General features: G+C 33.1%; 2 protein-coding genes across 2 annotated transcripts; one reads left to right on the top strand and one right to left on the bottom strand.

The window, feature by feature from the left end:
* Positions 1–7,886: 7,886 nt before the first annotated feature.
* Positions 7,887–12,783, bottom strand: LOC142180985 (uncharacterized). Its single transcript, XM_075253093.1, has 12 exons — positions 12,778–12,783; positions 12,447–12,684; positions 12,132–12,298; positions 11,423–11,788; positions 11,116–11,328; positions 10,674–10,929; positions 9,913–9,972; positions 9,370–9,767; positions 9,070–9,288; positions 8,634–8,862; positions 8,301–8,340; positions 7,887–8,169 (listed from the first exon to the last, which is right to left on the bottom strand). The coding sequence occupies exons 1-12, from the start codon at positions 12,781–12,783 to the stop codon at positions 7,887–7,889; spliced, it is 2,475 nt and encodes an 824-aa protein (XP_075109194.1).
* Positions 12,784–17,555: 4,772 nt separating this feature from the next.
* LOC107827607 (protein NRT1/ PTR FAMILY 5.6-like) lies at positions 17,556–25,481 on the top strand. The gene is made up of 4 exons (XM_075254083.1): positions 17,556–17,787; positions 23,551–23,768; positions 23,864–24,408; positions 24,490–25,481. The coding sequence occupies exons 1-4, from the start codon at positions 17,631–17,633 to the stop codon at positions 25,355–25,357; spliced, it is 1,788 nt and encodes a 595-aa protein (XP_075110184.1). The 5' UTR covers positions 17,556–17,630; the 3' UTR covers positions 25,358–25,481.
* The last annotated feature ends 2,436 nt before the right edge of the window (positions 25,482–27,917 follow it).

Below are 27,917 nucleotides of genomic sequence, written 5' to 3' on the forward strand. Positions count from 1 at the left end.
GATGATATTTGTACTTGTGATGATGACGAATTTTATAAATTGCAATCACAATTTCATGATTTAAATATGAAAACTATTACATCTGAAAATGTAATAGAACTTTTAAAGGAAGTTACCGATGAAAAACTTCGTGAAAAAATTATTAATCTAGCTGCAAGTTCTGTATATATTGTATGTTATGTATATATATTACCTTATATATTTTCTTGTAGTATATATTGTATGTTATGTATATATATTTCCTTATATATTTTCTAATAGTATATATTGTATGTTATGTGTATATATTACCTTATATATTTTCTTGTAGTATACATTGTATGTTATGTATATATATTCCCTTATATATTTTCTAATAGTATATATTGTATGTTATGTACATATATTACCTTATATATTTTATTGTAGTATATATTGTATGTTATGTATATATATTACCTTATATATTTTCTTGTAGTATATATTGTATGTTATGTATATATATTCCCTTATATATTTTCTAATAGTATATATTGTATGTTATGTATATATATTCCCTTATATATTTTCTTGTAGTATATATTGTATGTTATGTATATATATTCCCTTATATATTTTCTTGTTAGTATATATTGTATGTTATGTATATATATTCCCTTATATATTTTCTAATAGTATATATTGTATGTTATGTATATATATTACCTTATATATTTTCTTGTAGTATATATTGTATGTTATGTATATATATTCCCTTATATATTTTCTAATAGTATATATTGTATGTTATGTATATATATTACCTTATATATTTTCTTGTAGTATATATTGTATGTTATGTATATATATCCCCTTATATATTTTCTTGTAGTATATATTGTATGTTATTTATATATATTCCCTTATATATTTTCTAATAGTATATATTGTATGTTATGTATATATATTACCTTATATAGCTTATAAATAATTGCAAGTTAAAGACAAAACAATATTGCAAAAAGATATTCAAGGGCATGTCTTATAATTTTTATTACCAAAAATGACATATCTTTCTTAGTCTTCCTCCCCCCAATGGAATGATCACAACAAGGTACTAATACCACCATTAAAAGGGAAAAAACTAAAAGAAGATATGCCAAAGTACAAGTTACACCATAATCTACATTGTATCTCTAACAAATTTCATAAATCCTTCAAGGTTCGGAGGAGGTTGCGTTGGTGGTGGTGGAAAAGAAGCTTGTTCATCATCACTTCCGGGCGAAGCAGCATCTTCCGCAAGTTGCTCCTTCATTTCTTCATAAGCTTCATCTATCGCCGGTTGTGATTCCGCAATTTCAAAGTTTCTTCTTTCCGAGCGGATCCAATCTCTGAACAGTACAGATTTTTCCAAGCTCTCCCTCATTGACGCTCTATGATCACCTATTTGAAGTCTTGCTTGACTGAAAGCGCTCTCTGATGCAACAGTTGAAGCTTGAATAGATAAAATATACCGAGTCATCCTTGCAAGAACCGGAAAATATTTTTCCCTTGCCTTCCACCATTCCAAAAGATCAAAAGTGCCGTCTGGATTCTCCTTTTCAAGTCCCTGCGACAAATAAACTTGAAGCTCATTTAGATGTGAAGTTTCATCATAATTATCACTTTGAGAACCCCTGAACTCCGTCCAAGATTTAAGTGCTTTTAAGCCCGTAGCTCTTTTAGACGATTGTGAACTAGACGAAGTAACGGGTTGGAACATTTGGCCTAGCATGCTCTAAGGCAAGTTGATAATCATTATAAATTATTTGAGCATTGATTTTAATTGAGGCTTTTGCAGCTGCAAGTGTAGCAAATTCCTCATTTGAAAGATCTAAAGCCTTATAAATATTTGAGACCAAAAATGAGGATCTCCTAATTTCATTGTAGGATTCAATATTGCAGCAACACCATAAATAAGAGGGATAGGGAAAAAATATTTTTTAAACTTTTCTTTCATTTCATTTATAGAAAGTTGATAAATTTCCCCACCCTCCGAAAATTCAACAAACAAATCACATAGTGCTGCAATATAAACTAAACAGTTTGAAATAGTAGGATAATATTGCCCAGAAAATGCATTTGTAGCAATTTGAAAATGTTCTAAAAAATCTATAAGAATTTTAACATTCGTCCAATCTTGAGTAGTAAGCATTTCATCATCATCCTCACCACCTACCCGAGCATTAAACGCTGCATTAATTGGGTTTCTATATTCATATGCAACTACTAAACTTTCGTACATACAATTCCATCTAGTCGGGCAAGCTTTAGGAACCTTTCTTTCTCTAAGGCCATATTCATCATATTTTTTAAAATATTCTCTAAGTCTACTTCTACGGTTTGAATAAAAAAGTCAATTAAGAGTCATTCTAACCTTTCCAATTTCTAAATTTAAAATTCGCATACCATCACCGATAATTAAATGATAAATATGACAAATACATCTAACATGGAATATATTCCTAAATGCATGATTTAGTGTTGTTGTAAGTATGCCTATAGCACTAGTGTTACTAGAAGCATTATCCATAGAAATTGCCATTATTTTATCTCTAAAGCAAAAATATCTACAAATATCTGCAACAGTGTTAACTATAAACTTACCTGTGTGACATGAATTAATTATTCTATACGCAATAATGCGTTTTTGCATTGTCCACTCCTCATCTATCCAATGACTTGTAACAGTTAGATAATAACAATCATTACCACTTCTACCAATATCAGTAGTAATAGAAATCCGATTAGTTATATGAGTAAATAAATACCGCAAATATTGTTCATATTCATGTTTATATTTATAAATATCGCTCTTAACTGTTGCGCTAGGCCAACCTTTATAAGTAGGATTAAAAACTCTTCTAATATAATGCACCCAATTAGGATTAGAAGGAAAAGAATAGGGTAAGCACATAACGGTAACCATCTTTGCTAATTCTTCACAATCTCTATTTGGATCATAATATAAAATACCTCCGGTCATAGTGTTAATTCCTGGTTGAACTAGATTTGAACCTGTACTAGGGTTAACATCAGAATCTACATGTGTTCCCTCTAGCTGCGCTTTCATTTGTAAATATCTAACTTTATCTCTAGGGTGTGTTTTTATGTGCCTAGTCAAACTACCCGTGCCGCTACGGTCTCCAGTATATTTATGCGCCAGTAATTTCCCACATGTTTTACACTTAGCCTTATTTTGTTCTCTTACTTGAGTAAAAAAATTCCAAACTAATGATGTTTCTAGGCGTTTAGGAGGTTGTCTATTAAAACTAGGGGTTTCTACAGGTGGGTCGGGCGGTACATCAGTTAGGTTATTAAAAGGACTAGTAGGTGTATCATCTAAATCTGGTTGGGTTTCATCTTCCTCATCATTTTCAAAGATAGTTTGATTAGGATAAAGAGCATTCATAGTTTCATCATCAAAATTTTGACCTGGTGCAACATTATGGCAAAATTGACTATCGAAAAATTGAAAACAGGGGTTATCTTTATCAAGAAAAAATGGAGCAGCAGGACGTCTACCAGGTCTGGGTCGGGGAGCCGGGGGAAGGGTAGTAGGTTGGCCACTACTTTCACCAGTTTTAGCTTTACCCTTACCACCAAAAATATTTTTCAAAGAAAATACCATATTAATTATAATTATACTAAATAAAACTAACAAAACTATAATATTAAAACTTAAGAGTTGGAACGCGTTTGCCGAATTGCCGAACAACTTCTTGAAAATTGAAAATCGTTAAAGACTTGAATACTTCAATTCACCAACTTCACAATTTTTCACGAAATTTCAACAATAAAATAAGCAATTATAGTAGAGAGATTGAGAGAGATTGATGAATTGGTGAGTAAAAATGAATGAATGAGGGGGTATTTATAGTTGAGAATTGGGAAAAAATGTAATTATATAAAGTTTGGGGGTCAAATGACTATTTTTAAAAGTTCCAAACGGTCAAAATTGCAGCCCAACGGCTACTTTTATTTATTTTTTTTAAAAGTAACCGTTAGGCCCGGTAAGACCGGCCCAGGCCCGACAGCCGGTCCCAGGCTTAGCGGTCCCGAGCTCGTAGGCTATTTTATCATACCCGGCCCGCCCCAGACTTTTTGCATCATTAAGGACCGGCCTACCAGGATCGACCTGCAAGCCCATTTAGCTCGTTAGGACCGCGGGCCCGGTCCGATCCCGATCCCGGTCGCAGCCCGCCCACCATACAGCACTATACTGAATAGCTATTATGCCCAATTTCAGTACGATTTTACCAATAGACGGTTAGAAGGAGCTGTGAAAGAAGTAATTACCTTTTCTTCTTTTACTTCCTCTACCGACCTTCCATCCTAAAAAGGAAAGATTGACTACTGACTATGTGATTGATTTACTGCTGGTCCAGTAATCTTTCATTCTTTATTTCCAAAAGTAGTGGTTAACACAACAAATAAAAAAGGAATGGAGCATTATTGATACTTCAGCTTTTGTTGTTTTTCTTTCTTTTGCTTTGCAAGGCGGATTCGAAATTTTAATTCAATTCTAATCCCTAGATGTCCACTAATTTGTTTTACTTCTAGGTTTATAGTTCAATATTTTTGACAATTTATGTAGTTTTTACACCGATAAATTCATATATAAAAGTTATAGACTCAATAAGAAGTAGATCCGCGGATGGAATGAGGGAAAAGAGAGAAATAGATCATAGATTTGATGTTTACTTTTATCACTGATTTGAGATATTGTCCTTTATCTATGGACTATAGTGCTAGGTATAGGGTGTACATAGGTCGGGTTGGTTCGGATTTTACAATTAACAAACCAAACCAATTGTGTCGGATTATTAAATCTAAAGACCAAACCAAACCAATAAAACTCAAGTTTTTCACTTTCGATTTTTCTCGGGTTATTCGGATTTTTTCGGGTTTTCCGGTAAGATCTTCGTAGAATAAAACATATAAATTATGCTCAAAATATTTCTTTAGTCCTAGTAAGATACAATTATATAAAATATTTTCCAAGAAAATAATACAAAGTATGAGATATGTCATGGCATTATCCTAAAATATTCAACAATAAAATTATGTAATATAAATATTGCTAATTAAAAAGCCATAATAAAAATAAACATAATCTAAGAGTACTAAGTCATGCTAAAATAAGTAGACTAATAAGGGAGTATAAATACATGACTAAACGCTAAAGAAAAAATAAAAACAGGTTATGCATTTTATCTAAATTATTGCAAAACAAAAAATAGATATTCAATACATTCCCGTTCGTAGTATTGAATTAAATTTCTTTTGTTAGCATTAGTATTGATTTGATTTTGGTTTGGGTTTTTGTTAACACTATTTAATTTACTAATGTTAATGGCTATAAAACTTATTGGAACATTCAAAAGTTTTAAGTCCAACCTTGAAATAATACCTCAAAAAATAAAATTATGAAATCTTTCGAGAAATATTTATAAATTACATCACAATAAGTATACTTATATATTAAATATATCTAAAATTTCTATATATGTAATGTCGGGTTGGCTTGATTTCTGTTTGTCTTTCTTTAGTTAAAACCAAACCAAACCAAACCAATTATGGTCGGGTTTTTTTCCAACACCAAATCAAATCAAACCAAGCCTTTTCAGCTCTTTAGTTAACCCTTATCACTTGCCTTTTCAGCTCTTAATTGATAAACTCGCAATCACCAAGCCAAATAGGGTTTTGCATGATGTTGTTAATTGGTGTTAAATTTAAATAAAGATCACTAAAAGAAATAAGTCTTTCCATATGTAAATCTAGAAGTGGGATATATGTTTGAGATGTATACTGAGTGTCTGGCTGCAATATTTGGTATATCACAATAATAAAACAAAAAAATTATAAAGAAATATTAAACTACTTTTATATGATGTCAATGTTTGTGGCTTGAAGTCATTCATATAACAATACTATAGGTTTCAAATGACACCTAAAATAGATTTGAGAGTGGCCTGGCCATACATTTAACGAAGAGAAGGGCCCGAAACTGTATTTAGAAAATCTTTTTTTTTTAAAATAAAAAATAAAAAATTCCGACATGATTGGAATGAGTTAAAATTTTTAAATAAGCTAGGAAGTTATGGTGCCTCATCAAAACATTTATTTAAGCTTTGTTGGGGGAGCATAATTTTTCTTCCACCTAAGTGTTGGGAAGTTGAATATTTACTCCATCTTCGCTCACATCATTAAATTCTCCACTTAATTAATTGGATTTACGCACTTATGTCTCAGTAATCATCAACATTCCCTCCTGAAAAAGCAACTAGCATCCTGTTAACCTATAAATTAAGAATTAAACCTAGCTAGGTTATAACATGTTTTTCACGTGCAGCGCTGCATTTTGTCACCAATTCGTCTAACTTCGACTCTTAAAGCAGCTCATGAGGTGAAGGTTGCAGAGTACTTATACACTGAGCAAATGTTCCTCTCTTTGAGATTGGAATCATAATATGCTCCTCATATCAAACACAGACGTAAATTTTAAATTTTTCCTTCTGTAGCAATATAAGTGACGTGCTAGAAAATCAGTTCAAATATGCTTTACATAATGGAAAAGGGAAAAGATTTAACTTTTTATGAAAAAGATATTAAGTACATGGATCAATATTTATCACAGTGCTTTAGCAACTTAATGACAAATATGAAGAAAAATGAATAACACGTGGATTAATTCAGAAAGTAGGTATTATATCATTTATCAACACACTGTCATCATGGAATTCGTTGACGCAAAGACACAACACAAGTCACAACAACAATGTTCATTCAAAGAATGAGAGAAAGAGAGAAAACAAAATACCCCACTAAGTTAAATAATACTATGCAACTAATTAGGATTTTACTAATTTTGTAAAAATGTTCGTACTAATTGAGTTCAAAATTGTACTAGTTTTTATCAATTTTCGGAATGCTAGCTGTTTGTGATGATTTGACCTCAATCTAAAAGTTTTAAAGCTAGGACCACCATTTGCCCCATTTATGTTCTTCTGACTTTTAATTAACAAAGTGGAGTTTGCTTACATTAGCACTAATCACTTTCATTAGTGAGTTGCATTATTTTTCTAAACCCAGTGCTCAACCAGTCGCGTTAGTTGAGCGAAACATAAGTGCATCTACATTTTCTGTTGTCGGAAGATTGAAGGATTAATTGAGATAGGCCAAAGAAATGGACATATAAGGTTGAATATAAATTGAGTGGTGAAGGCATTTTTCAACTATATATATATTAATACTATAAAAAACTTATATTATATCGATCTATTTCCTCACATACCCCACATTTGAACTCATAATTAACATGCGTTCAGAACTAAAATCATAAAGGTCATATACATTAAGTTTAAATGTTGGGATCCGTCTCTGCATATAAATCTTACTTCCCGGATATATGCAACGTACATGCTTCTTGCTGTTCGTAAAATGCAGTTTAATTTCCCTAGTTTGCGAGAGGTCTCGTTTCAAATTGGGTGTGTCCATGTTCTATTGAATTAAACAACTTAAATCTGGTTGGAATGTGATTCATAGCCTCAATCTCTTCATATTTTTACATAAAGGTTAATTTGTAATGAAGATCAGAGTTGAGCTCGAGCTTGAGCTCTAGTGACGGAATAGAAGTTTCTAGAAGAAAGCTCTCAATCTATGGAAGAGAGACAAAACAGATTTTCATTCTAGAATAATCTAATTACAAGCCTAACTATCTATATATATACATCTCTCTATCTACTGCTACATTACTGATCTAAGAGAATAAGAAGAAGGTGAACACTAACTAACTCTAACGTATTAACCCTTCCGTAAATTAGTTATAACTAACTAACAACCCCATGTGCCTCTCATGTGCTACTTCTTCAATACTCCCCCTCAAACTAGATGGTGCAAACAGGTTGAGCATCCCTAGCTTGTTCATCAGATATACATGCTGTGATTTGCAGAGCTTTGGTAAACAAGTCTGCCTCTTGATCCTTTGACATCACATATCTGGTCTTTACGATTCCTTGTTGGAGTTTTTCTCTCATAAAATGCAGGTCTATCTCCATATGTTTTGTTCGCTCATGAAATATGGGATTTGCAGCAATTTGAATTGCTGCTTTGCTGTCATAATTCAGCTCGACTGGTAGGTTAACTTCTGCACCCAATTCTCTGCAAAGTCTAGTCAGCCATAATATTTCTAAGACACCAGCTGCATACTTTTGTACTCAGCTTCTGCTGAACTTCGCGATACTTTGCACTGCTTCTTTGACTTCCATGACACCAAGGAGTCCTCTAGCTTCATCACTTACCCCGTTACTGATCTTCTGGAGATAGGACAAGATGCCCAATCTGCATTACAAAATGCAGTAAGCTGGGTCGACTGATTTGAGCTCATCAGCAATCCTTGTCCGGAGCATCCTTTATGTATTTAACTACTCTAATTGTTATATCCATGTGTGATCTTTTAGGACAGTGCATAAACTGAATGAGCACATGTACTGTATAGCATATGTTCGGCCTTGTCATTGTGAGATACAACAGTTCCCCTACCAATATTTGATAGGGTCATGCATCTCCTAGCTTCTCATCTCCTTCTTAGTTGTTTTGCTTGTCATATTCAGCTATAGTGAATCTCTAGTTACATTCCATTGGTGTGCTTGCTGGCTTTGATCCTGTCAATCCAAGCTCACTAATCAACTCCAGCGCAAACTTCCTTTGATTCATCAAGATTCCCAACTTTGACCTTGCTATCTCAATTCCAAGAAAGAACCTCAATTCTCCCAGGTCTTTGATTTTGAAGCTATGTTGCAGTATGTCTTTTGCCTCTGAAATCATTTGTTGATCATTCTCAGTAATAAGAAGGTCATCTACCTATGAGTAATCAAAGTGGCTCTGTGCCCCTTCTTTTTGTAAACAATAAGTAATCAAAGTGGCTCTGTGTGAAGCCTGAGTTGATAAGTGATTCAATCAACTTCAAGTTCCACTGTCGAGAAGCTTGTTTCAAGCCATATAGGGATTTGTGCAGCCTACATACTTTCTCCCCCTGCTAGGAAATCCCTGTGGTAAATACATGTATACCTCCTCAGTCAAATTCCTTTGGAGAAATGCATTGTAAACATCCACTTGATGTAATTTCCAGTTGTGTGCTGCAACTAATGCTAGGACAACTTTTACTGTTACCATTTTAACCACTGGGGAAAATGTTTCTTGGTAATCTAGTCCCTCTATCTGGTTGTATCTTTTTGCCACTAGCCTTGCCTTGAACCTTTCTATTTCACCATTTGCTTTGTACTTTATCTTGAACACCCATTTGCATCAAATAGGTACTTTGCCTTGTGGTAGGTCTACTAGTGACCAAGTGTCATTTTCCTTAAGTGCCTTTAGATGTTGATCCATTGCTTCTATCCACCTAGGGTCTGTCATTGCTTCCTCATAACTGTGAGGTTCTTTGGTGGCGGTGAATTTGGACAGACAAATCTGGTAGCTGGTTAAGAGAGCTTGGTGGCTAAGGTACTCTTCCAAAGGATATATGCAGACTGCTTTTGCTGAATGTTTTGTGGAGGTTCCTTTCACTATATAATCTTGCATCCATATTGGTTCTTTCACTGTTCTGGTTGATTTTTTCAGTTGTTTTTCACCTCTAGGAAGTCCAAAGTCTGTTAAAGGGATGACTGTATGGCCTTTATTATTGGCATGTACATCAGCTGATGGTACTTGTTGAGGAACAAAATTCTCTCCCTTTGAGTGTTGTTGTGAGTTTGCTAAAGGTGAAATCTCTGAGTGTTGTTATGAGTCTATTGAAGGTGAAATTATAGGGGGTGGGATCACTCATTCTAGTGTTATTGCAGCTTGTGTTGGCTCCTCAAGTGATATCTCTTTGCTAGGGGAATCAGTGTGTGATATCAAACCATTTGGTTAAACCTGTAGGCTTCCTTCTTTCAGCAACTGGAAGGGAAATATTTCTCCATGAATGTAACATCACTGCTAATAAAAAATTGGTTAGTTAAAATATTATAGCTTTTGTATCCCTTTTGTGCAGAGGAGTATCCCATTAAGACAGCTGTCGTAGATTTGGCTGCAAACTTATCACCTCATCCTATTTTGCTGGCAACACATAAGTAGCCTATAGTACTCATGTGTTGCAAAGATGGTGATCTTCTATATAGGATCTCAAATGAAGATCTTCCTCCCATTACTGACAAAGGAAGTCTGCTGATTATATAAACAGCAGCATGAACACATTCTCCCCAAAACTTCAAGGGTAGATGAACTTGAAGCCTCACTGCTCTAGCCACCTCTAGGATGTGTCTGTGTTTTTGTTCAACCACCCTATTTTGTTGTGGGGTGTGCACACATGAACTCTGGTGGACTATACCAAGGGATTGAAAATGACTTCTGCACTCAAAGTTAAAGAACTTAGTGCCATTATCACTTCTCAAAATCCTGATTGAAGCATTAAAATTGTGTCTTTATTAGAATAAGGAATTGTCTCAAACCTAAAATTACATCACTTTTGAGTCTAAGCAAGTAAATCCAAACCATCCTACTACAATCATCAATAATAATAAGGAAGAATCTAAAAGTATCATGAGTAGGTATCCTGTAAGGAACCCATACATCAACATGTATCAAATGAAAAGGTTTATCAGTACTGGATAAGCTCTTAGGGAATGGCAACTTGCCTTGTCTAGCTAAAGGGCAAATTGTACATTCCTTTATTCTACTACCACTTGTCTTGAAATTCATGTTTGGAATCTGTTTCACAACTCTATCAAGAGCATGTCCTAGTCCACCATGCCAAATTTCAAGATCCTCATCTTTCCCATGAACATCTTCTACTTGCACATCTGCAGCATTTGCCTTAATCCTCTTCTGTTGCATATTATACATTCCTTCTAGCTCCTTACCAATCCCCTTCACCTTCCCAGTGTAAAGGTCCTACATTATCAAAAAATCAGGATAAAAGGACACAAAACATCTTAGGTCTTTTGTTAGTTTTGAAACTAATAACAAATTGTATTTGAAACCTGGTACATACAATATATTTTTAATGATTTCTTCTTCACCAATTCTGCATTCACCTGTGCAAGCTATGTCCAAAGACTTTTCATTTGGCAAGCACACCTTTGTATCTATACTGGTTCTATTACTATTTACTTTGCTTGGTAATTTCTTATTATGAACCATATGATTGGTGGCTCCAGAGTCCACTATCCAATTTGTGTCCTTTTCATTATCTTTATTCTCTATTGTATCATTCACAACAAAAGTATTGACAATACCTGCAAACTCCTTCATGTGATTACCAAAGTTGTCTTTGTTGATCAGCTTCAATATCTGATCATACTGCTCCTAAGTGAATGTTATGCCTTGTCCTTGCACTGTGGTTGTTGTAAGTTGATTCATTGCTTGCTTCCTCCTATGTTACTACGTTAACTGACTGCTTCCCTTGTGTCTGTTGTATCTCATGTGTTGTCAAGTTTGCCATAGGTCTTTGTTGATATCCCATAGTCTTCTTCCTCATCTTGAAATCTGAGGGATAGCCATGTATCTTGTAGCAGTTGTCCCTGGTGTGCCCTCTGTAATTATAGAAATCACAATATAAATTGTTACTTCTAGGTCTATAATTGTTTCCTGAGTTCACACTTCCCTTGTTGCTAAATAGTGCAACTCCATCAGATAGATCAACAGCCTGTGTGAATTTTCCCAAAGACCTCTGACTCTCTTCTGATATCACCATAGAGTATACCTTGTTAACACTTGGAACTAGAGTTATCATCAAAATTTGGCTTCTAGGCTAATTATAAGATTCATTTAGTCCCATCAGAAACTGTAGTAGCCTCTGATATTCAAAATGCTCAGCATAACTTTTTGATTCTAGAAATCACATCCTGGGCAGGGCATAAGAGCATCATATTCTTCCCAAAGGTCTGTCAATTTAGCAAAGTATACTGATACTGAAGAGATCCCTTAGGACATTGTAGTTATTTCCTTGTACAGATAAAATAACCTAGCTAGATCCGTCAACCTTATCATATTTATCTTTCAAATTGTCCAAACTTTGTATGCACTAGACTTGTACACGATTCCAGTAAGTAGTTCATTACTCACAGCATTCATGATCCAAGATAGCACTATACCTTTGCATTTTTCCTATAATTAATGTAGGGATCTTTCAAATTTGTCTTTGTGCATCTCCCGTCCACAAAACCTAATTTGCTTTTACCAATTAATCCAATTTTCATTGATCTACTCCATAACGCGTAATTCTCAGTGCCTTTGAGTTGAATAGAGATTAATGAGCTACCTGGTCACATGGTTGTAAGAACAAATGATGATGATGATCAATGCTGATTCCCGTACTGCTTCGAGAAGGAGTTTGTTCGTCAATCGCCATGGATGTAGAGAATTGAACAAATTGCTAGTTCTTCATTTAGATTTTGAACTTTACAGACAATTCAATTCAAAAACAGGAGAAGAAGTGAAAAATTGATTGCAGAAGCTATCGAACCCTAGCTCGAACAAGAAATGCCTTCGATCTCCAGATGAATGAGAAATTGCAGCAACTGGAATTGATATCCTTAGCTTACTACCATTTAGATCTCCTGCTCTGATACCATAGTGAAGATCAGAGTTGAGCTCGAGCTTGAGCTCTAATGGCGGAATAGAAGTTTCTAGAAGAAAGCTCTCAATCTATGGAAGAGAGAAAAAACAGATTTTTATTCTAGAATAATTTGATTACAAGCCTAACTATATATATATCTATATATATACATACATACATACATACATCTCTTTATCTACTGCTACATTACTGATCTAAGAGACTAAGAAGAAGGTGAGCACTAACTAACTTTAACTAACCATTCCGTAAATTAATTATAACTAACTAACAACCCCACGTGCCTCTCACGTGCTCTTTCTTCAATAATTTGTCAGAGTATAATTTGGTATGTGAAGCGATAATATAAATCATATCACATGCATAACTTCTAAGCGAGATTTAAAGTATCTCTTTAGAGTGTATTTATCATATTGAATCAGGTCATCATTTCTTTGTTTTTTTAATCAACAACATTTTAAAGTTCATTAAGTGGGCTTCTGTAGGTGGCTCTTTAGAGTGTATTTATCATATTGAATCAGGTCATCATTTCTTTGTTTTTTTAATCAACAACATTTTAAAGTTCATTAAGTGGGCTTCTGCAGGTGGCTCTCACTATTTGGAAACAATAGCATACGAGAGATTGGTTTCATGTGAATTACTAATGAAGACTTTGTTCAATTTTGATATGATTATCAGATTTCTTGTTTGGTGAACCGATCTGCATTTTGGAATTTTGGCCGTAATTTGAATAGAGTTTATCTGAGTGGGAATTTCTCTTACACGGTAAGGTAACTCTAAGGCTTAAAACAAGTAGAACTTTCAATTATTTTCACCTTTTAATATTTATAAAAAGTAAATAAGGAAAGTAGTAATACAAGACAACTTGAATTCTAAATTCATTCGTAGAGAGGAGATAAGGGAAGTAAGTGTTTAAAAAATAAAAAGGAAAAAAGAAAAGACAAAAGGAAAATTAGATGCTAACCGGCTGTTGCCGATCGATAAAAATTACCTGATCGTGTAAAATAAATTCCTTGGAAATTAATTAAACATATTTCCTTGAATGCCACTCACTGGAAGAATTATGAGACAAGATGCTATATGTATCACTTTTGACAAGAATCATTTGATAGCAATACAACCTATTCGGCATATTGCTTTTCAAGAGACCAAAAATTCGTATAACCGCAATTGCTTTCAGAAACGCAATAGTGACTTTGCTATACTCGGAGAAAAGTATTAGCCATCTTTGTGCCTGATCCATTGGAAAAGTTTTATTTTGTGTCTCATACAACTTACACTAGTTGTACGAGACTCTTTTTTTTCTCACAAATTTGTGGACCCCAATCTTACTCTTCTGGGTCCACAAAACTGTGAGACACAAAAGTTGTCTCATACAACTAGTATCAGTTGTATGAGATACAAAATAAAATTTTCCGATCCATTGACACTAGACAATCTTAAAATTGTTTTTTATTTTGGTTTAATATGCTCATTGTGGTGTGCTGTTTTTGAGCTAAATCATTCCGAAAATGCCTTTTGATATATGTGACAAATTATTGTCCACTTTAGATCAATTCCTAATAATTTTTCCAAGCAAGGCTAGCTCATATATATTAGCAGTATTCTTACACCTTATATGGAACATTTTCCTTTTCTTTTCAATTATTAATATGAACTCTATTCGCACACCTAAAATAATTTCTCTCTAGAATTAAGTTTCACGTAAGCCCTTTAAATTACGTTCCACATAACCTATTACCTCATGAACTTACATGGAAGTATACGTAAGCCGAGCCACATGCCATATCATAAATAAAGTTACTTACAATTATGTTTTAAAGCGACTTGATGGTGTAAATTCTTATTGTCTCTCTATAGAATTAAACTCTTAAATTAGGAAAACAACAAGTTTATGGCGGATACGGGGGATGGCTTGTTGAAGCAAATAATAAACTACAGGCGGGAGAGGCATGTTTAAAGTAATTTTGTCTTTTCTTAGCATTGACTTCCAGATATCTTATTTATTTCTAGCAGTTATTTAGAATAATAATTAGCCACGATCCTCATTTTAATAAGCATGGCTTTTGAGCCATGAATATTCTACATTATAGTGTAAAACTAGTACTCCCTCTGCTTCAATTTAGATGAGATATTTTGACTCGGTACGAAATTTAAAAGAAAAGAGAAGATTTTTTAAGCTTGTGGTCTTAAAAGCGTAACGGGTAAAAGCTTTGTGGGACCATTACATTTATGTGATTATAAAAACTTTTTATTAGTGATAAAATAGATAAAATAAAAAATTTAAAGTTGAATTATTTCCAATTATAGAAATGTGTTACTTCCTCTGTTTCAATTTAGATAAGGTAATTTAATTCGGCACGAAGTTTAAGAGAAAAAAGGAAGACTTTTTACACTTATGGTCTTAAAAGCTTAAGGGGTAAAAGTTTTGTGGGGCCATAACATTTACGTGGTTATAAAAGATTCTCATTAACAGTAAAATGGGTAAAATAAAATTTTTAAAGTTGAATTATTTTCAATTATAAAAATATGTTATTCTTTTTGAAATGGACTAATAAGAAAAATATGACATTTAAATTAAAATAAAGAAAGTATTCTGTTTGGAATGAAGTAATAAGAAAAATGTATCATCTAAATTAAAACGACGAGAATGGTAAAAATGAGCCACATGGCACCAGGCACTTGTTGTCTCCTGCCCTACTGCTTATTCAATACTCCTGTAAAATTTAGCTTCTTGAAAGTACCAAAATTCATGGCCTTCATTTGTTTCAATACTTTATCGTGGAAAGTACCAAAAGACAGGAACTGGACTAGGAAAGAAAGATATACTTTTTTAGGTCCATAAAAAATACTCTTTCAATTTATGTGAATCTATTTCCTTTTTAGTTCGTGTAAAAAAGAATGATATTTTTCCCTATTTGGAAATAATTTACCTTTATGCAATGATTTATAGCCACACAAAATATATGTGGTTCATTTTACACAATAAGTTCAGAAGTTTTCTTTCTTTTCTTAAACTTCGTGTTCAGTCAAATGGATTCACATAAATTGAAACGGAGGGAGTAACTATTTTATTTTTAGCACACTCATTAAAAAAATATGAAGTCGTAAAAAAAAAAAAAAAGATATGTCGAGAGGGAGTACCAATATACACATAGATGCGATTGGATAAATTTACATTGCTTTCAAGAACGACATCTTCTTGATATTAGAAGCTAAACTGAAAATGCCAATATTGCACTCTTTCCCAACAGCGTTTCTCGTAACACCTAACACACAGAGCCAAATCTCAAATTTCGAGTACAGTCTTCCTTGTTTTAAGTTTTTGTAAAATCCAACTTAAGTAGAGATTCCAATTCCATCAAGAAAATAATTAGAGATTAAACTCACCAATCCTTTTATACTTCCTTAAAATCCGATAGTATATCATTAATCGGGAGAGGGGAATAATCCAATTGGAATTCCACGAATAATCCCTTCCTTATTGTTCTGATCTAATATGTATATGGGGGCTTACTATTTCATCCCTTGGAAATCCACGAATAATCCCTTCCTTATTGTTCTGATCTAATATGTATATGGGGGCTTACTATTTCATCCCTTGGAAATCCACGAATAATCCCTTCCTTATTGTTCTGATCTAATATGTATATGGGGGCTTACTATTTCATCCCTTTTGGCTTTAATTCAAAAACGTCTGAATAATTGAATAATTGAATCAGGAATTTGTTCTTATATGAACCCTAACTTTCCCTAATAAAAGATTTCCCTAAAGCTAAGTTTTACAAAGAATCAAAGTATTGGGAAGATTTAGATTATTAGACGTATAGATAAGACCGACGCAATTAAAGCACTAATTGCATGATTTGCCTACACCTTGGTCACGTACATCGGATACTTGATATTTGCAGTTAAGTAATATGTACCACTCAGAAAACATTTACACATAGGCCTCTCGTAAATGTTAAGTAGCTGTTTGGTTCAAGGGATTAGGTCAATTATTCCTATATAATTTTAAGATTAAATTTAACTTGTGTTTGGCGGGAGATATTAGTTAAAACTAGCAGCATTATTTTTTTGCCAAAATTTTGATACTCCATCCGTTCCAGTTTATGTGAACCTATTTCCCTTTAGGTCTGTTCCTAAAAATGACCCTTTTATAAATTTGGAAACAATTTAACTTAAACTTTCAATTCACTCAATTTAGAAGCTTTTATACAACACAAATACGCTGACATGTTTAACAACATAAGTTTCAAAAGAATTATAGTCATACAAATGCTATAACTTCTTAAGGACACGAGTTTCAAAATCCGACCCGCCTCTACGGGAGGTGGGTGGAGATTAAGAGAAGCAGGGCCGGGCTTTTCTTTTCGAACCCACCTCCTCCAAATAAATTGCACCTTGGAAAGGTTGCCCTATTCCGGAATCTTCGGATCTATGCTGATTTTTAACTCCCCGAAGTATTTCGTCGATTACTAAGCCCTTCTTTATTTCTTTTTTAAATTTCATGTGCAATCAAATATGTTCAAAAGGGAAGGAGTATAACTTATCTCTTATAAAAGCTGAAAATAAATTATTCAAGTTATAATTCTAATTATAACCCCATAATTAACCTGATTTTAAACCAAGCGATCCCTAAGTGTTGAGTCGTGTTGTAGATCTTTACTATTTGTGTATAGCCGTACTTCTATGACATGCCGACAATAGGAGAATCTGACTGGACAGTGGATATTATGATATTCCTCCTATACATATTAAGGGCTAAAAATTAAAGGACTACTTTAATTTAGTGGAAGGGATTGTTTTTTCTTCCTCTGTCACAATCATTGACAATAAATTCAATTTACATTAACATTCTTGGCTCACATAATCTAGAAACTTTGTCAATAGCAGTCAACAGGGATTCCTCTTTCTATATAAGTTGAGCAAAACCAAAGCAGCCAATCCACCAACTTGTTATCTCGTCCACTTTAGTACTGATATATCTTTCTTTGGTATTTTAGAGCCAAAAAAAATGGATAAGATAAATATAGAAATGGAGCAGACAAAGAAAGCAGAATCAGTAGAAAATGATGAGCAAAAATGGGTTTGTGATTCTTCTGTTGATCATAAAGGAAGAGTTCCTCTTAGGGATTCAACTGGTGTCTGGAAAGCCTCCCTCTTCATTATTGGTAAGCATTTATCCATGCATAACCAAATAGTTTCACTTGTACTCACTTCGTTCACTTTTAGTTGTTCATTTTTGACTTTACACGTCCTTAAGAAATAATAATTGTAATATATATTTTGCCATATAACCCCTAATAATAATAGCATTTTCAAATGTCTTGAAAAATGATTTGAGAAATGAATAATTAATGATAAGGGTAAAGCACGGAAAAATATTATCTTTCTCTTGATTTGCTAAAATGAACAAGTAAAAGGGAAAATGTATTTTTCGTATAGTGGATAGGTAAAAGTGAAAGGAGGAAATGTATTGAAGTCAGTTTTTCTCTTAAAATTAGAGTGGCTTCCACAGTTTATCTCCTTTATTCTAGTCCTAAGATATGATAAGTATCAACCAGAGCAGCACTTAGCTTATATTTAATGCGTTCAACTGAACCTGTTATTATATACGTAGTATATATAACAACTATTAATGTTGAAGCCCCAACTTTCAAAATACTTAAGATAGTGTTAGGAATCTTAGGTAATAAACTTGACTACTAGTCATGTCCTCAACTCTAGCTAGAATATATTTTAACATATACAAAGGAAAGTGGCCAGATTTCATAAGTCTAAACTGCGTTTCTGGTTTGTCTATCGTTCTATTTATGTCATGCACAAGTAGTAGGTTGTCAGTAAAAAGGGCAAGAAAGCACTTAAAAGGGTGTGTTAATTCCTCCTCGAGATAGCATTTGGCGTGTCATAAAACATTACTGTAAAATTCACTTATGTCAAAGGAATTTGCCTACAAGCCAGGAGGTCAACTATGTATTAAGCCAAAAAATTACCATGTTTATCTTGTAAAATTGACGACTTTTGTATTTATTGGCAAGAAATATCTCCATAATAAAAATAAAGACGAAATTTATAAGAATGCTATAAGCACAAAAAGATCTAGAGGCTTCTAGACTTGTTGTGGTTGTAGCATTTGAAGATTGAGGGGGAAAAAGAAGCACAAAGAATAGACAGACGTCGTTGGGGTCCTTAAAAGCACTGTGATAATGTTACCGAAAGTGTTACTCGCCACATCTTATCTCGTTCTCTTAAGTTTAATGGACCCAACTTATCTAGAAATGTTACTAAAACCAGAAACTTGATAGATATTTTTGGTGTTTTATGTTTCTTGTTTCCACTAATGTTCCCTTGAGTCATTTATTCTCTTCAATTATCTTTTATATTGAGGATATTCACTAAGAAAAATAACACTTAAATGATCAAGTAGTTCAGCTATTAGCAAAAGAATAATTGCTTTGAAACCAGTCCCCATTGAAACAGGCCATTGTTTTGTTGGTCATAAGTACACCACAAAACAGTAGTTGGATTTGTCGTTAATTAGAGCGTTGTGGGCCGGGCCTGAACCGGATCGGACCGGGCCCCCGGTCCTAACGGGCCTAACGGGCCTGGTGGGCCGGTTCTGGTGGGTCTGAGAAGCCCATGACGGGACGGTCTTCATTGATTAGCCCACGAGCCCGGGACCTTTTAACCCGGGACCGTCAGCCGGGCTTGGGCCGGTCCTGGCGGGCCTAATGGGCCCAACAGATTTTTTTAAAAAATAAATAAAAAAATTGTATAAACATAACATACAAAATATATAAGGCAATATATACACCTAACATACAATATATAGTACAAGAAAATATATAAGTAATAAGTTATAATATATATACATAAGATACAATATATATGCTACAAGAAAATATATAAGAGAATATATATACATAACATACAATATATACTACAAGAAAATATATAAGAGGATATATATATACATAACATACAATATATACTACAAGACAATATACAAGAGAATATATATACATAACATACAATATATACTACAACAACATATATAAGAGGATATATATATACATAACATACAATATATATTACAAGAAAATATACAAGAGAATATATATACATAACATACAATACTACAAGACAATATATAAGAGAATATATATACATAACATACAATATATACCACAAGATAATATACAAGAGAATATATATACATAACATACAATATATACTACAAGACAATATACAAGAGAATATATATATACATAACATACAATATATACTACAACAACATATATAAGAGGATATATATACATAACATACAATATATACAACAAGACAATATATAAGAGAATATATATATATACATAACATACAATATATACTACAAGACAATATACAAGAGAATATATATACATAACATACAATATATACTACAACAACATATACAAGAGAATATATATACATAACATACAATATATACTACAACAACATATATAAGAGAATATATATACATAACATACAATATATACAACAACAACATATACAAGAGAATATATATACATAACATACAATATATACTACAACAACATATATAAGAGGACATATATACATAACATACAATATATATATACTACAAGAAAATATACAAGAGAATATATATATACATAACATACAATATATACTACAAGACAATATACAAGAGAATATATATACATAACATACAATATATACTACAAGACAATATACAAGAGAATATATATACATAACATACAATATATACTACAAGACAATATACAAGAGAATATATATACATAACATACAATATATACTACAAGACAATATACAAGAGAATATATATATACATAACATACAATATATATTACAAGAAAATGTACAAGAGAATATATATACATAACATACAATATATATACTACAAGACAATATACAAGAGAATATATATATACATAACATACAATATATACTACAAGACAATATACAAGAGAATATATATACATAACATACAATATATACTACAACAACATATATAAGAGGACATATATACATAACATACAATATATATATACTACAAGAAAATATACAAGAGAATATATATATATACATAACATACAATATATACTACAAGACAATATACAAGAGAATATATATACATAACATACAATATATACTACAACAACATATACAAGAGAATATATATACATAACATACAATATATACTACAACAACATATATAAGAGAATATATATACATAACATACAATATATACAACAACAACAACATATACAAGAGAATATATATACATAACATACAATATATACTACAACAACATATATAAGAGGACATATATACATAACATACAATATATATATACTACAAGAAAATATACAAGAGAATATATATACATAACATACAATATATACTACAAGACAATATACAAGAGAATATATATATACATAACATACAATATATACTACATACTACAAGATAATATACAAGAGAATATATATACATAACATACAATATATACTACAAGACAATATACAAGAGAATATATATACATAACATACAATATATACTACAAGACAATATACAAGAGAATATATATACATAACATACAATATATACTACAAGACAATATACAAGAAATATATGTACATAACATACAATATATACTACAAGACAATATACAAGAGAATATATATACATAACATACAATATATACTACAACAACATATATAAGAGGATATATATACATAACATACAATATATACTACAAGACAATATATAAGAGAATATATATATATATATATATATATATATATAACATACAATATATACTACAAGACAATATACAAGAGAATATATGTACATAACATACAATATATACTACAACAACATATATAAGAGGATATATATATACATAACATACTACAAGACAATATACAAGAGAATATATATACATAAGATACAATATATATACTACAAGAAAATATATAAGAGAATATATATACATAACATACAATATATACTACAAGATAATATACAAGAGAATATATATACATAACATACAATATATACTACAACAACATATATAAGAGGACATATATACATAACATACAATATATATATACTACAAGAAAATATACAAGAGAATATATATATATACATAACATACAATATATACAACAACAACATATACAAGAGAATATATATACATAACATACAATATATACTACAACAACATATATAAGAGGATATATATACATAACATACAATATATACTACAACAACATATATAAGAGGATATATATACTACAAGATAATATACAAGAGAATATATATACATAACATACAATATATACTACAAGACAATATATAAGAGAATATATATACATAACATACAATATATACTACAAGACAATATACAAGAGAATATATATACATAACATACAATATATACTACAAGAAAATATACAATGAAATATATATACATAACATTCTATACTAGTATACTATATATATATATGCTTCATGTTGTACTTTGTTATTAATATGCTTCATGTTGTACTTTGTTATTAATTTATTATGCATGACAATTTAGTGTTTTACTATTGTTTTGTTATTTTTCTTTTTCGTCAAACACTTTAATAATTAGATTTCTACATATATACTACATATATATTTTTAATATAGCCATGATACTACAATAAATTGTCTTACAAAAAAAAAAAAAACCCGCTAGGCCCACGAGCCCGGCCCGTTAAGCCCGGGACCATGTGGGCTTAGGCCCGTCACGGGCCGGTTCCACCCGTGAGCCCACGAAGCCCGGGACCACCAGAGCCCAGACCCACGAAGCCCAGGCCCACGAGCCCGACCCGTTTGGCCCACGAAGGCCCGGGCCCGGCCCAGAATACAGCACTATCACTTAGTTGACACTCTTCACAAAAATAGCAAGTGGCCAATTATTGTCAAGTGGATAACTCGCTGCTGTCCGCGACATCTTTTTCTATTATTTAAAAAAAATAAATTAGATTAAGTAAATAGAAAGTTTATGGTCACTATTTCAATCCCAAGAACTCTATTCCAAGCTAAGTTGCGCGGACTCTTTGTTTTTGGTGCCGCACCAATCTCGACAGGGGACGAGTGTGGGTGCGGGATATGTCCCAGATTCGGTCAACTAATTAACTTAAAGATACTTTGAACTGAGTTTATCGACAAATTTGGGGGGAAAATTGAGATTTTGATTTCTCAAAATCAAATAAAAAAAACAAATCTAAAACATGGGAAATGACATACCTTCAATATTGTAGTGCATTTGTCTCATATTTGTTGCTTTGTGTTTCAGAAAAGACTAAGAATTCAAGGGGTTGTGCTCTAAGTTCGGACTCTTGGTAGACAGTAGCAGCGATATAGATAGAGAGTCAATGGAAGTCCTTGAATGACTTTCTTTTTCTCTTTATAGCTCTATTTTTTACAAATTTTTAATTTTCTTAGCCGGATCCCCGCACCCGTATCTATGTCTGGATCTGCACCCTCGAATCTTAAAATTTTGATTTTGCCGAATCCGATACTCGGATCCGTGCCCCTACCAGATACCAGTACCCGAGTCCGAGCAACTTAGATTCCCAGCATAAGTTCCAAAGCTTAACTCCAGCCATTGCTGCTGCTATTGTGCTGGAATCATCCTAGTGACAAAATATTAGACGGTATCTACAGACAACATATTTTTCTTTACATCATTTTTTATATTAAAAATGACAATTCCAACTAAGCATAACTATCAAAGAGCTTTATATTGATTCGTTTGGTTAAGAATAATCAAAGAGGTGATTAAATTTTTCATTTTGTTAACATGTTGCTTCATGGTAATGCAAATTAGAGAAACTGATGAATTGTTACCTTTCTAACAGTAATTGAATTCAGTGAGAGGCTGAGTTACTTTGGATTAGCAACAAGTTTGATTATATACCTAACAAAAGCCATACATCAAGACCTCAAAACAGCAGCAAAAAGTGTGAATTACTGGTCAGGAGTCACCACTTTAATGCCATTGCTTGGAGGTTTTCTAGCTGATGCATACTTGGGAAGATTCTCCACAGTTCTTGTCTCTACCACTGTCTACCTCCTGGTAACCACAGTTTTCCTTCTTGAAGTGTGTCATCCAAATTGAAACGGATGGAGTAATTTTAATAAATAACTTTTTCCCTGGTTTTGTTAATGCAGGGCTTGCTTCTCTTGACAATGTCAAGAGTGGTTCCTAGTCTGAAACCTTGTGACAGTGACCTCTGTCATGAACCTAGAAAAGCTCACGAGGCGATTTTCTTCCTCGCGATTTACTTAATCTCAGTTGGGACAGGAGGGCACAAGCCTTCTCTAGAGAGCTTTGGAGCTGATCAGTTTGATGATGATCATCCTGCGGAGAAAAAAAAGAAAATGTCCTTTTTCAACTGGTGGAATTTTGGGCTATGCTGCGGACTATTACTTGGTGTTACTCTTATTGTTTATGTTCAAGATCGCGTTAGCTGGGCGATGGCAGATTTGATCCTCACACTAGTTATGGCTTCTAGTTTAGTCATCTTTATTGCAGGGAGACCGTTTTATCGTTATAGAAAAGCAACTGGAAGTCCATTAACACCAATGTTACAGGTGCTTGTAGCTGCAATAAGAAAAAGAAATCTTCATCTTCCTTCAAATCCTTCTCATTTACATGAAATTCCCAAATCAGAAACTAGCCGGAGGAGACTTTTATGTCACACCAAGAAGCTCAAGTAAGATTCAACTTAGTCATGATTATTGTTATGAATATACTCTTTGCAATATTGAAACAAATTTGTGACTCTACTTTATAGGTTCCTTGATAAAGCTGCGATTCTTGACGACAAACAAGATTCAATAGAACAGCTGCAGAATCCATGGAAACTTGCAACTGTGACTAAGGTGGAAGAATTGAAGCTAGTTATCAACACTACTCCCATTTGGCTAACCACTATACCATTTGGTATATGTATAGCACAAGCTGCAACATTTTTCATCAAACAAGGCGTGACACTGAACCGAAAGATTGTTCACAATTTTGAGATTCCCCCTGCCTCAATTTTTGCCTTAGCAGCTGTTGGCATGATAATATCTGTCACTATGTATGAGAAAATTCTCGTACCTGTCCTAAGACGGGCAACAGGAAACGAAAGAGGCATTAGTATTCTCCAAAGGATCGGTATTGGAATGATCTTCTCTGTTTCTACTATGATCGTTGCAGCTCTAGTCGAAAGAAAAAGATTGAATATTGTTCATGAAAATCCACTCGAGGGTTCAGCTTCAATGAGTGTATTCTGGTTAGCCCCACAATTCCTTATAATCGGAATAGGAGATGGATTTACCTTAGTGGGATTACAAGAATACTTCTATGATCAAGTACCTGATTCTATGAGAAGTTTAGGCATTGCACTTTACCTTAGTGTGATTGGTGCTGCAAATTTTATTAGCAGCCTCTTGATAACTATTGTGGATCATATCACAGAAAAGAGTGGCAAGAGTTGGTTTGGGAAGGATTTAAATAGTAGTCGGCTCGACTATTTTTACTGGTTGTTGGCTACCATTACAGCAGTAAATTTGTGTGTCTATGTTTTTGTTGCTAGGAATTATTCCTACAAGAAGAATGTTCACGGTAGGACAACTATAGCTGTGGCTGATTGTGATGATCGTGAAGCAGTGGCTTAGTATATAAATATTCCTTTAAATGTTTTACGTAATTTTTTTTACTACGTTTATTGAAATAGTAATATCAGTGTATTCTGACAAGTTTAAAGGAAATAAGAAATCCCTCTTTTTGTGTTGGAAAAATTTGATGATTATGGAGAATAAAAGGTTTAGCTTGAGGCGTGTCAAAGACACTATCCTTAAGGATATTTCGCCCACACCGAAATGAATAATATTAGGCGTATCCACCAGGATTCAACAAGCTCTTCTAGTATAACTAGGAGCAGAAACAACAAAGATTTATGAGAAGAAAACTCAGCACTAAATAAAAGGGAAGAAAAGTTTTTTAACCTTTTTCACTCTACTTAGAAGATGAAAACACATAAATATATATAGTCTAAAACAAATGGACTATCTGATGGTAATGTCCAAATTGTAAGCAACATTTTAAAAATTATTAAATGCCAAAATGGCTGTTACAAATTAAAGTCATTAAGGCTAATAAAAAGTTAGTTATAATATTATAATAATGACTATTAATCATGGGTAGTAAATGATAATGAATATGTTATATTTTATTTTTGAGATATAAGAATTATCTTCTAACAATCCCCCACATATCTCAAAAATACTTCTAATAACAAAATAAGAAGTTTCGCTGGCTTTTCAAAATGAGCATAATGCATCGAATCTGGTGTCTCTTGGACTATGAACGAGACCTAGATAAAATAAGATTAAACTTACAGAACAATTGGTGAAGTTTAGAACTTCTATGAACCAATAATTCTTTTGTAAGTTTAGTGTCTTAGCTATCACATTATACTCGCGCACACTTTGTTGTTTATCGCGATTTTGCGCTAATACGCCATGCGCGCGCCTAGTTTTCATGAGTGCTCTAGAAATATTTTTGCCATAAATTTCATAGGAGCGGCCCCACTCCACCCTCATATATGTCCATCCATCAAGTGTGAAAGCCGGTTATTGGACTTCGGAGCATGATGAGTCTCTTTTATAACCTTGTAAGAGTGAATTATACTCATAGGTGAATTAATTGAATATGTTCTCCTAATTGTGGGGGCTACGTACGCACGAGGTGACGAGAGTCCGTGCGTAGCTACTATTATGCTTATGTCTGGGTAGTCTAGGACCCAAAAGAATGCTTACTTGTAATAGGTGCAACCGTATTGATAGTTAAATTGCTTAAATCATATCAAAGTGGTAGATGATTTTCTAAAAGAGTTAAACTTCAGTTTCATGACTTGTAAAAGAGGAAAATTTACACCTCCTTGAATAATTGTCTCCTTGATGAACGTCTTGATTGACTGTTTGAGCATGTGTTCCTATGTGTACCTGCATCACATGTATGATTTGCAAGCAATGTGATTATTTATTTATATTTGACCGCGTCGCATGTATGATTCATGAACAGGGTAATTGCTTATTTATATTTGACCGCGTCACATGTATGATTCACGAGCGGGGTAATAGATGCATCTATGGTTCGCGCCGTTCGACCCTTGGCAGTGCACATTTTACATTTATGTTGGATCGGGTTGTACGACCTCGGCATGATATTCTCATGCTTATATTGCTTGCCTGAGAATTTAAATGTTGATACTTGCCTGTCCTGTCCAAAGATAAAATGATAAAGATAATGAAAAGTAAATCTTTGAAAATCCTTCATTATTTGAGAAGTTGTTTACTTGCTTTCCGGATTTATGAGTTTATAATTGCTTTATAAAATCCATGTTCTCCTCCTATTTTTACAAATATTATTATTGGACCACTAGTAAGTGTCAAACTCGACCTCTCGTCTCTACTTCTTCGAGATTAGATAGGATACTCATTGGGTACACGTTGTTTTCATACTCATACTACACTTGCTATGCATTTTTGTTGCGCAGGCACATGCATCTCTAGTGGCCTAGTGGGCATAGCAGTATGGTTGATATGGAGACTTAGGTGAGCTGTACTTCTCGAGATGACTCGCAGCCAGCAGAGTCTCTTTTAGATTATTGTATTTACTCTCTGTCCAATATTGTATTCCGAACGGTTGTTGTATTACATTATGTCCTAGAAATTGCTCATGCATTTGTGACACCGAGTTCTGAGATGATTATGGGGTATTCTATATTCACTTCTGATTTTTTTTTTATTTTTTTTTTGCAAAGTTTATCTTTTACTAGCCGAATTGAAAGAAAATTTCAGTTTTTAAAACTATTAAGATAAGAATTAAGTTAAGCATTTATGGTTGGCTTGCCTGACAGCGGTGTCCGGCACCATCACGACCCTTAGTGGATTTCAGCTTGTGACAACATGGTATCAGAGCACTAGGTTCCCTTAGGTCTCATGAGTCATGAGCAAGTCTAGTAGAGTCTTGCAGATCGGTAGGAGACGTCTGTACTTATCTTCGAGAGGCTACAGGGATGTTAGGAGCACTTCCCTTCTTGATTCCTCATCGTGCTGGTTGATTCCTTTAAGGCTTATGCCTTTGTTTATTTCCTACTCAATCTTATGCGACGTGAAGCGCTTGCTATATCGATCAAGAATTGAGAAATTGTAATGGTACCATAAATATGGT

Source organism: Nicotiana tabacum, chromosome 5 (assembly GCF_000715075.1).
Source record: "Nicotiana tabacum cultivar K326 chromosome 5, ASM71507v2, whole genome shotgun sequence".
In the NCBI taxonomy this organism is placed as follows: domain Eukaryota; kingdom Viridiplantae; phylum Streptophyta; class Magnoliopsida; order Solanales; family Solanaceae; genus Nicotiana; species Nicotiana tabacum.

Excerpts from the sequence above, each read along its gene's own strand:
- LOC142180985 (XM_075253093.1), bottom strand. Across the intron at positions 12,299-12,446 it reads TCCTGTTTTTGAATTGAATT|GTAGCTCATTAATCTCTATT; the intron begins GTCTGTAAAGTT and ends CCATGTGACCAG. Across the intron at positions 8,341-8,633 it reads AGCAAGCACACCAATGGAAT|ATTGGGCATCTTGTCCTATC; the intron begins GTAACTAGAGAT and ends TTTGTAATGCAG.
- LOC107827607 (XM_075254083.1), top strand. The coding sequence starts at position 17,631 with ATGGATAAGATAAATATAGAAATGGAGCAGACAAAGAAAGCAGAATCA. Across the intron at positions 23,769-23,863 it reads CTACCACTGTCTACCTCCTG|GGCTTGCTTCTCTTGACAAT; the intron begins GTAACCACAGTT and ends TTGTTAATGCAG. Across the intron at positions 24,409-24,489 it reads TGTCACACCAAGAAGCTCAA|GTTCCTTGATAAAGCTGCGA; the intron begins GTAAGATTCAAC and ends TCTACTTTATAG.